This window comes from Anarhichas minor, unplaced genomic scaffold, assembly GCF_050575085.1.
Source record: "Anarhichas minor isolate MPS153535 unplaced genomic scaffold, ASM5057508v1 ptg000055l, whole genome shotgun sequence".
In the NCBI taxonomy this organism is placed as follows: Eukaryota; Metazoa; Chordata; class Actinopteri; order Perciformes; family Anarhichadidae; genus Anarhichas; species Anarhichas minor.
In genome coordinates, this window is record NW_027466501.1 from 1870254 (window position 1) to 1881654 (window position 11401).

Below are 11401 nucleotides of genomic sequence, written 5' to 3' on the forward strand. Positions count from 1 at the left end.
GTGGTATGCGTTTGTTCGAGTGGAGGAAGAAAACGTCAGCCTGCAGCCGAAACGTGGGCCAGTGTGGGCGTAGGACTGACCACGTGATTCACGGCTGCGCGTCATATCCGTCAACGTCAAAGAGGAGTGGCACTTAATTAAAGCGAAAGTGAGTGGCACAACTAAGGAGCAACAGGGCAGTGGGCAGTGAGGATGATCTGTACAGGTCATGGTTTGCTTGGCGAACATGTTTTATGAAGTCTCCGCAGAGCAGTCAGATGGATCTGGGTTCCCCTTTTGCTTTATTCTCTGTCTGCGTTCTGACGATCTGTCTGCTCGGGACTGCGCGCTGCTCCAACGGTGAGTGCAAAATATACACACTTTATATATTTGATTATGTTCAGAACTCTCTTTAAAGAATATTCATTATACGTTCATGTGATCCAAACGGTACTGCAATGTAATAACCATTCACTAACCCAAACCATTCATTATTGTTTACTTTTTTTATTGTTATCATCGTTATTATTATTTTAACTTTTGCTCTCAGCCGCTACGGTCTGAGAGGATTTGTGTAGTCAGTGTGATTAGACAAAGCAAACGCATTTATAACAACACATTAAAAACACAATTCAGTCAATAAAAGCAATTAAGAAAACATACAGGCAACACTGCGATAACCAAATAGCCCTATGTGCGTGAAGAAAGTCACACATCAGAAGGAATGCACAGGAATGAAGGCTACCTGGGAGACTGGTCAGGGGTCAAGGAGAATAAACAGATACTTCATTTTCAGTTTCAGTTCTGCCATGGTTTTTTTTTTGTATGAAATCTAAACCTAGACGCGAAAAATAGTTCTTGTTTTTCTTTTCCCTTTTTGAACAAACACCTGAAGGAAACAGTGGGATCCTTTTTAAATCTCGGTAAAACAGAGTTTGAAGAGAGAACTACTCTTTTGACCTGTGCTAATGTGTTACTGAGTAATCTAGAGATAGATGTACTGTAAAACAGTTTATGGAGTCACAGTAAAGCAAAACGTTAACAAACCTAATGACGCAGAATCGCCTTACAAAAAACCCTGCATAATCCAACAAGACTTATTCACAACTGACATATTCCACAGCCACTTTTTTGTAGTTCTGCAGAGGTGTTTTCCTTTGTTATCTAAAACTAACTAATAATGATGATAATAATAATAAAATGAGTGAACCATTTTATTGTTTCTCTTGTTGCTACTTCTGTTGCCACATGATGTTTTTTCTTCCAGATAAAATCCATTGTCTATGTCCAGAAGTTCCCAAAAGGCATCTAACTCTACTTGCAACAGACACGTGCTTCACAATTAACCAGACTTTTCGCTACAAGTGCAAAGGAGGAAATGTGAGGAAGGTGGGAACTTCCGGTTTGATCAAATGCATGAAAACTCACAATGGTCCTGCACATTGGGTCCCGTCCAACATCAGCCTCGTGTGTATACGTAAGATTTTATTTGTTTTTCATCTTGATTCACGACATCCACGATCCAGTAGGAAAGCTTTGCCTTTTTCTAGTGATAGGTCCAGGGGATCTGACTTGAAAACATGTAAATACTTTTGGGATTTGATGTCCCTTTATTGGATCTGAATTCAGAAGCAAACACAAAATGGAAGCAGCTTTTATAATCCAACCCTCAAGTTCAATAACATCCACCAAAATTGAAATCAGAAAGGAGCGATCGGAAAACACCGGATCAGCCGCACTCTTGATAGCATCAGTAGTCATCCCCTATCGGGCCTTCTCTTACGCCCTGACAACCAGCTCCAAATACCTGGGTTGTTTGAGGCAACATCACACAAACATCTTTCACGTACACACACGTATGTTTGCACTTGAGGAATTTGAATGATTCATGTAAAAAAAGGCCCATTGGTGTCTACTTACTGTTCACAGCCACCCACATGTGGTTTGTTTGTGTGTTTGTAATGATACACGTCACCTGATTCTAGTGGAATGTCCCCAGTCATACGAAGTATGTTACTTGGTGGAAGGGAGGGAGGGAGTACTGTATGAGGATTGAAACATTGCTCTATGACAGCAATTTCAAAATGACACTGACTTGATCATCGGGAGATGCACCGTAATATGTACTTGTCTGTACAGCACAATGTCTTTGTTGCAACTCAATCGATTTGTACTTAACTGCCAGAGAACATTGTTGTATTGTTCCACTGTGCTCAAAGTTCAAAGTTTGCTTTATTGTCAATTCCACAATGTACTGAACATACAGGGGAGTTGAAAAGACGTTTCTCTCTAGTCCAACATATAAACATATAAAGTGAATACAGTGCAATAGATTAAAAAACATTTAGACAATATATATATAATAAGAGAAAAAAACAAAAAAACTATCAATCTGTATTTAGCAGCAGTTGGACATGGGGAGTCTTAAAAGAGAGGAGGGAGAGAGTTCAGAGAGTGTACTGCTGTACACAGTTTGGATTTTGTAAAACAGTTAGGTGGGTTGTGCCTTCGCAAAACTGCATTTTAGTTTTCTTTTCTCGTCATACTGATCAGATAAAATCTTTGATTTGCTCCATGTGGCGGGCAAAATGTCACACATAGGCGATCCGGTTTAGCCGAAATTTGAGTATGCAAAGCGTCCAGCATGCCAAAATAATGAATGAATGGATGCCCACAAACAAGAAATGCAAAGAGTGCAAAAAATCAAACCTGCACAGCATTCGAATGTGGATTTTGTATTAAAATGTCCAAGTCATTCAGTACAGCCCTTATCTTAACACATTAACCACAATATGATAAGCAGACAGAGAAGAATAAATAAGAGCATGTATTTTGCACCTCAACCCCCCCTCTGTTATAACCTTCCCTCCATCTTTTCCGTAGACCTTAAAATAACCCCCTACACACAGTGGGTTAAGTGAGTTAAGAAGCATCTCTGGAACTCACTTCTAGAGATCGTCAACTCCTGGGCTCCCCTAGACCATATGAAAAAATATGCCCGAAGCATTCTGAGTGCACAAGATGCACTTTGGTCGCAGTGTAGATGTTGTTTTATGCAACGTGTCAGGATTGAATTATGTTCTCTGCATCTTAAATAAATAACTTGATGGTTGGGGAAGATTGTTGAATGTTCAACCAAGTGAGTCAATTTTATTTCGGAGATCTGACTAAAATTATTGAAGATACCAAAAGCCTGTGTTTCAAACTAAGGTTGTTGGTGGTTTTTTTGTAGCTTATTCATACTGAAGATGATATGATTTCAGACGATGAACAAACTGCTCAGCTTCTTATTCATTGTTTTTCAGCTGACCCAAACAGAAACACAACACAACCACCAGAGAGCACAGCAACAAGTAAGTGGAAGCTCTAACACAACAACTCTAGAATGCATGTGCACTGTAAAGTTGTAAAATGAGCTGGAGAGAAGTATTTGTTTCATATTTGTGATTAATAATAGTTTGATCTTGCAGAGGCTCACACTGACATTCCCCATGACTCCACCATTGCCACCACAGTCAGTGAGTTCTTTATCTGCATGAAAAAACTACAATAACACTAATAAACTAATAATAAATAAGTAGGCTACTAATGATGAAACTAAACAGACAATATATCTGTCTAAATGTCTTGTGTTAGTAGTGGTTGTAGTAGTCGTGGTAGTAGTAATGTTAAGAAGCAGCAGCCTTAATGGTTGTAGTACTTCTACTAGTAGGAGTAATGCTGTATTCACATGGAATCAGTCAAAACACCTTCTGGACCGCACCGGAAAAACTAACAAACAGTCCGACGGAATGGCAGGTTGATATGTTGCTATAGAGAGGAGAAGCCCCTCCTCTTCCGGTGTACCCCATGGGACCTTATTTCAGAAAAAAAACATGTAGGGTAGTCAACATCGAGAGACAAATATTTTTTTGATCTTGTTTAAATCGTGGCAGGAATTACACATATGATGTTTGTCAATTTACAATGTCATTTTGCAAGTTAATAAAACAGCTGAGCGCCGCTGTGTTGGAGTTCACCCCGGAGAATAAGAGGGTCGCCTCCATGCGCCTACGGGTTGCGGGGAGCAAGGCTCTGACTGTTGTTTGTGCTGATGCACCAGGCAGTAGTTCGGAGTATCCGGCCTTCTTGGAGTCGGTGGGAGGGGCCGCCAGCCGACTCCATAGTTCTCCTGGGGGACTTCAACGCGCACATGGGAAATGACAGAGAAACCTGGCGGGGGGTGATTGGGAGGAATGGCTTGCCTGATCTGAACCCGAGTGGTGTCTCGCTATTGAACTTCTGCGCTAGCCACGGTTTGGACATAACGACCACCATGTTCGAACATAAAGTGGCTCATAAGTGTACCTGGTACCAGAACAACTTAGGCCAGAGATCAATTATCGATTTTGTAATCGTATCATCTGATCTGCGGCCGTATGTCTTGGACACTCGGGTGAAGAGAGGAGCAGAACTGTAAAACTGATCACCACCTGGTGTTGAATTGGATCAGATGGCGGGGTAGCCAGCTGGAAAGACCTGGCAAGCCCAAACGTGTAGTGAGGGTGAACTGGGAACGTCTGGCGGAGGATCCTGTCCGGGAGGTCTTTAACTCCCACCTCCGGAAGAACTTGTCACACATCCTGTGGGACATGGAATCCGAGTAGACCATGTTCAAAGCCTCTATTGTGGACGCGGCCGCTAGGAGTTGTGGTCGGAAGGTCATCGGTGCCTGTCGTGGCGGCAACCCGCGGCACCTGTGTGGGGTGCTGCGGGAGTATGGGGTGCCGGACCCGTTGCAACGGGCCATCCAGTCTCTGTACGACTGCAGTAGGAGCTGTGTTCGTATTCTCAGATGATGCGGTCCTGTTGGCCTCATCGGATCGTGACCTCCAGCATTCACTGGGGCGGTTTGCAGCCGAGTGTGAAGCGGCACCTCCAAATCTGAGGCCATGGTGCTCTGCCGGACACCGGTGGATTGCTCCCTCTAGGTGGGGACGGAGTGCCTACCGCAAGCGAAGGAGTTCAAGTATCTCGGGGTCTTGTTCACGAGTGAGGGTAAGATGGAGTGGGAGATCGACAGGCGGATCGGTGCGGCTGCAGCAGTAAAGCAGGCGCTGCAGCGTACCATCTTGGTGAAGAGGGAGCTGAGCCAGAAGGCGAAGCTCTGAATCTACCGGTTGGTCTACGTTCCGACCCTCACCTATGGTCACGAACTCTGGGTCGTGACCGAAAGAACGAGGTCGCGGCTACAAGCGGCCGAAATAAGTTTCCTCCGTAGGATGGCCGGGCTCAGCCTTAGAGATAGGGTAAGGAGCTCGGACATCAGGAGGGAACTTGGAGTTGAGACACTACTCCATCGCATCAAAAGGAGTCAGCTGAGGTGGTTCGGGCATCTAATCAGAACACTTCCTGGGCGCCTCCCACTGGAGGTTTTCCGGGCACGCCAAACTGGTAGGAGACCCCGGGGAAGACCCAGAACACGCTGGAGGGATTACATCGCCCAGCTGGCCTGGGAACGCTGCAGGATCCCCCAGAATGAGTTGGAAAATGTTGCAGGGGAGAGGGAAGTCTGAGTCAGCCTGCTTGGCCTGCTGCCACCGCGTACATTCTGAAACAGTACATTTTATTTCGGAGATCTGACTAAAATTATTGAAGATACCAAAAGCCTGTGTTTCAAACTAAGGTTGTTGGTTTTTTTGTAGCTTATTCATACTGAAGATGATATGATTTCAGACGATGAACAAACTGCTCAGCTTCTTATTCATTGTTTTTCAGCTGACCCAAGCAGAACCACAACACAACCACCAGAGAGCACAGCAACAAGTAAGTGGAAGCTCTAACACAACAACTCTAGAATGCATGTGCACTGTAAAGTTGTAAAATGAGCCGGAGAGAAGTATTTGTTTCATATTTATGATTAATAATAGTCTGATCTTGCAGAGGCTCACACTGACATTCCCCATGACTCCACCATTGCCACCACAGTCAGTGAGTTCTTTATCTGCATGAAAAAACTACAATAACACTAATAGACTAAAAATAAATAAGTAGGCTACTAATGATGAAACTAAACAGACAATATATCTGTCTAAATGTCTTGTGTTAGTAGTGGTTGTAGTAGTCGTGTTAGTAGTAATGTTAAGAAGCAGCAGCCTTAATGGTTGTAGTACTTCTACCAGTAGGTGTAATGCTGTATTCACATGGAATCAGTCAAAAGGCACACGGAATGGCAGGTTGATATGTTGCTATAGAGAGGAGAAGCCCCTCCTCTTCTGGTGTACCCCATGGGACCTTATTTCAGAAAGAAACCATGTAGGGTAGTCAACATCGAGAGACAAACATTTTTTTTGATCTTGTTTGAATCGTGGCATGAATTACACATATGATGTTTGTCAATTTACAATGTAATTTTGCAAGTTAATAAAGCGGCAGTTTGTTGTAGCTTTGTCTTAGTATCATTTAGTTCTGTGTGAAACCGCTCAATCTACAGCTCCCGTCCTGCTCTCGTCCACTGTTATAGACCTAACTAGTTATTTAATTCTGACAAACTGTATTGGTTGCATTATATTATGAAGAACCTCGGCACAAAGATACAACCCAGAAAACCTAAATATCACTTAGCCATTACATTATGGTCATTAATTACTTCCATGTTTCACAAGTCAAGATGTCCATCCTGAAAATGGTCTGTTGTTACATACCGTTACTGCTTGAACTTATTAAACCTATTGTTCAATGAGCTTTTCCCCCTGGCCGTTTCAATATAATCAGACTCTGCAATGATGGTATTATACTGGCAGGATGTACTCATGGTACAATAGTAGTTCAAAGTACTTAAAAGCTTCCCTCATAAATATCTTTATTAACAATTGGTCTAATGACTACATATGATATGAAATATTAACGCCAAGAAAAAAAGCCACGCTTTAAACAGTCAAAATATACAAAAACAGTCCTTGTAAGTAATGAGAGTTAACGTGATCAACCTCATGGCAAACATGTTGACAAGAGTCACAGTAGGAAAACCACAGGTGTTAAAATAGTTTTTTATAAATGCTGAATTTGTAGTCACCGGCATGACTAACTGGTAACACCTAAATGGAACAAATAGAAAGGTATTCTTGTCACTTCCTCTCCCAGTAGCAGTAGTAGTAGGAGCACTATAGCTGGTAGTAGTACTTATACCAATAGTAGCATTATAGTAGTCGTAATGATCGTCGATATACATGTACAGTGGTAGCAGAGTTGCGGTTGTCGTAGCGGCACATGTACTTTTAGAAAACTTAGTAACAGCTGTTGCAACAGTAGTGTTGATATGAAACTGTGTAACAAACTAACACAAAGCCTTGCATGCATTTTCCATCTTTTGTTCTTAATTAAGTGGTATAATTATATATCAGAGTACGTCTGTACCACACAGTCACTTGTTAACTGTCCATGCATGCAAGACACCCACACACCTGGAGTCCCAAAAATCCCAGTATGAGTTTGTCTTCTTCAGCAGTAGTTTTACAAATGAGTAGAAGTTAATGTATTTTCTTATCAGCAGCAGCTTCGTCCAGCCCACAGATGACCCAGAGTTTAAGCCCCTCAGCCTCAGTTCCTACAGAGCCAGACAGGCCCACGCCAACCTCACCTGGTCTGCAGGCCCCGTCAGGTTGCACGCAGGGTAAATGGCTTACAGTCACGTGTTGCTTGTAACTGAGAATGCATCAGGTCAGAAGAGTTTATTGGCCAGGGCCTGTGTCAGTAAAACTTATAAGAAAGAGAACATTCATGCACACCTTGTCAGATAACAGCACATAAATGGACCCGGTTGTTTCAGATTATGGGTTTTTAAAAGAAGAAGAAAACCTCGATGACAGTGGACATGTATGATCGATCATCCTTTATGTACAACTCACGCTGCTTTCATCTGCCCCTGCAAAACTCTTCATGAATAACTGACCTACCGGGAAAAATCATACTCATTTTTTTCTTTCACAACAGGAAAAAAACAAGATGTGAGTAAGACCAAAGCGACGCACCGGACAACAGCAACCTCAACCACCGCTAAGCCTTCGAACAACGGGGCACATGATGCTCATGCGCTCCCCCCCGCTGCCCACAGTAAGCTTCCACACTGTTTTTGTACCCGTTTGTGCCAAAAGTCAGACTGGTGATGTGCGTACGTTTGAACATTTAACATTGTTGAGTATTTCTCCCTTATCTGCAGCGGTGATCGGCTGTGCTTCGGTGGTGATCGTCTGTGCTTTGATCGGAATCGGCTTCTATTGTTATAGACGGTGAGCTACGGGCAAAGCATGCTAACATAACGGAGGGTTTGATTGGACAATTTATTTGTATGTGTGGAATTATGTTCACACCACACGTTCTTTGTTTGTTGTGTGGCAAACTCTTTTTTGTTGTTGCAGTTTATCCATCAGAGATCACACAGTAGTCCAATGTGCCCTCTTATCGTTTCACTGATGATATCATCACTGCCCTCTTTGTGCTGTAGGAGGTCAAACAGCGACGAACCACCACAGACGCCAGAAGAATCGATACCCATGAATACGTCTGAGCACTGAGCAGGCGTCGTCGAGTTTGACCCGCCGCTGTCACAGAGAGCAGCGGCAGAGCCTTACTGGAGCTTGTGGGATCGTCCCCATGCAGTGAAGAACCCATTTGATGTTATTTTAAGCGTCACCAGAGAGCATAATAGCTGGCTTCATTATTTGTTGTTTGCACAATCTCCAGCTGTTGAACTCACAACCTCTCTCTGTCCAGATCTCAACTAAATATTTCACCTGCTCATATGGAACTTGAATTTTGAAGACTCTGACTCTGAACATGGCTGTAACAGTCTCTTGTTACCGCCGTGGGTCCTTTCCGCACAAAGACGCCAGCACACACTCAAATAGCGTTTAGTAATGTTCTCTATTGTTGCTCTCGGCCGTGCGCTCTCCTGCCGTTCCCCCGAGCGCACTGCCGTACATGCACGTCTGTCGTCCTGCCCGTCGCCCTGTCAGCTCCTGTCTCCTGCTTACTCCTCTCTCGCGCCTCCGTCCCTACTAATGTTTATATGGGGAGAGAGACAATCAAGGACCAGTTTCAGCTGCGGCTAATCAAACCTCTTCACGGCACCGTTCCCTGAACCACTCCCCCCCCACTCTGTCCCCTCTGCAGCTGTGCCCAACCACCACAATGGCATTTTTTTTCTCTTTTTTTTATACTTCTGGTGATATTCTGTATGCTCTTATTGTCATCAAATCCAATGGAAATACTAAACCCAACAATGAATTCACATTGCTTTGTGCAATAGAGCTCCATTGTTCTCTAAAAGCGATTAAAATCACATCACTAGGCCGCACCTATACCCTGGGTCACATGTTCCTACTTCACAGTTCCTTCAGCTGTAAATAGTCATTAGCTGACCTAAGCTGCATTTAAAATATACTATTACTCATAGTAAAAGTTGTGCCCAGCTGTTATAGGGAATTATTTAGCCTTCTTAGGAATAATTCCTGTTTTTCAAGATTTATATCTGAAGTTTAACCAATTTGCTTGGTGCTAAGAAGTGCCCTAACCAGGCGGGGAACATTGGAAGGTATTGAGAGACTAATTGCTGGTTTTGCTCTTTTCATAGGAATGATTGACAATTAAGAACATAGAGTAACTCCAACCGCACCCTTTAAAAGTATACAGCAAACTGTGGAAGTTATTAAGCCTTGTATGGCGAGTTGTATCTTTGGAAATGAATAAGTTGGAGTATTAAAGAATTAAAGTGTTTCCGCTAGCAAACTGGAAATAAAAGGACTGATATTTTGTATGAGCAGGCAATAAATTCAAGTTGGCCGAGCTGTTTCACCATGTCAGAGGCAGAACTAAAATAATGTACAAAAATGAATGTATGCAAGCACTTTTTATACATTCTTCAACTCATTTGGACAAGTTAGCAGGCTAGCTAAGTAGCTTACCAAAAGAGCTAAAAGCTAGCATGGCCAGTTCTGAACTAAGCTAGGCTAATTAGCAAACATGGCTACTGTGGCTAGTCTGCAGTTCTTCAGCTTGTAGCAGAGCATTAGGCTTCATCATATCATCTCTTATCATCTTTACTGAGCTCATTGTGACATTGTTGAACCAGAGAGATACTTTGTTTAGCTAAGTACGTGCTAGCTGTTGGTACTGAGCCAGGGACACTGACCTGTGTGTATGTTAGTGCTTATGTGTGTCCAACCCTGTCTTTTAGAAGGGTCAGTTCACCCACATCATAAAATAAATCATTTTTTCCCTCATTAAAGGGTCCAGGGGCGTCAAAAATATACAGATATTTATGATAACGGAAATTTTAAAATGAAATATTAATATCATGTTAATAATACACATAGGATAATATTGTGTAAATAATCCAGCGTCTCTTAAATGATTTTATATATACATTTTTTGTTACAGACTCTCCACCTCCCTACACTTGTAATTTGCGCAATAAACTAAATTTAAGTGATAGCTATATGATTTTATTGTTTTTTGAATTTATTTTCTAGATATCCTAAAGATTTTGTCAACATTAACTATTTTGACCAAGATAATTGTGTTGTGAAATTTTGATAATGTGACATCCCAAATCAATATATATAGTACAATGAGGACAATGGTGTCTTTTATTGTCTCGGATAACCAGGGTTGTCCAAAATGAGAACTGTTATTAGTTTTCTGTGTATAGTTGGGAAATAGCCAAAATGTAACCAACCTGGTGGAATAACAAGAGTCTAAAAATACAGGAAAAAGAATGTAAAACAAGTTTTGAATTATAGAAAAAAAAACAAATCTTGGAAAATGACCAATGACGTCAATCGTAGCTGTGGTTAGAGACATGTCTGATGTCAGTCGCCAAACCAAATTGTTTGCCGTTTGACACCAGTGATTAGTATGAATGATAATGCGGAAGGAAGTTACCGCCTGTACAAACTTCCTCCACTGCCCCACTTCCCCAGACAAAATCGAAATGAGACACGTTTGCTTTTGAATATTGTGTCACTCTCAAAGCGTCCTCTTTATGGATTGTCATAATGTAAAATATATATTCTGGTAGAAATTGTTAGCTTTTACAACTACCTGAATACATAATAGATATCCCTCAGATGCCTGTAAGACTTTATTATGACACGTCCCTCATAGTTCAATCATGATCAGCCTCTTAAAAGATCACCATGAACATCCGCTGGAACCTCACTGATTGGGGTCAGCAGCTATTAAAGGCAGCTTGGATGGTTTTAGTGGCACCCTGGGTTCAAATCTAGTCATGGGCTTTTCTCATCCCTCTTGACTTTCATTGTATTTTTTGTTGCTCCGCACTGTCCATTTGTATGATGATTAAAAAATATTCTTTAAAAAAACATTGGTCGAGTGCAAATTAAGGACTAAACGACTCCTGTAGTTGCTGATAATAAAATCCGCT

General features: G+C 42.1%; 1 protein-coding gene across 14 annotated transcripts; it reads left to right on the top strand.

Annotated features, from left to right (window-relative positions):
- The first annotated feature begins 128 nt into the window (after positions 1-128).
- On the top strand, positions 129-11339 carry il15ra (interleukin 15 receptor subunit alpha). 14 transcript variants are annotated; one of them, XM_076076219.1, is made up of 10 exons: positions 129-339; positions 1247-1456; positions 3285-3332; positions 3450-3493; positions 5737-5784; positions 5889-5949; positions 7508-7630; positions 7951-8070; positions 8177-8246; positions 8462-11339. In XM_076076219.1, the coding sequence occupies exons 1-10, from the start codon at positions 234-236 to the stop codon at positions 8529-8531; spliced, it is 900 nt and encodes a 299-aa protein (XP_075932334.1). In that variant the 5' UTR covers positions 129-233; the 3' UTR covers positions 8532-11339. The 14 variants fall into 14 exon arrangements, with proteins under 14 accessions (XP_075932334.1, XP_075932335.1, XP_075932336.1 ...); XM_076076220.1 differs by having other exon boundaries at positions 7511-7630; XM_076076221.1 differs by having other exon boundaries at positions 130-339; positions 3450-3497; positions 5902-5949.
- Positions 11340-11401: the final 62 nt, after the last annotated feature.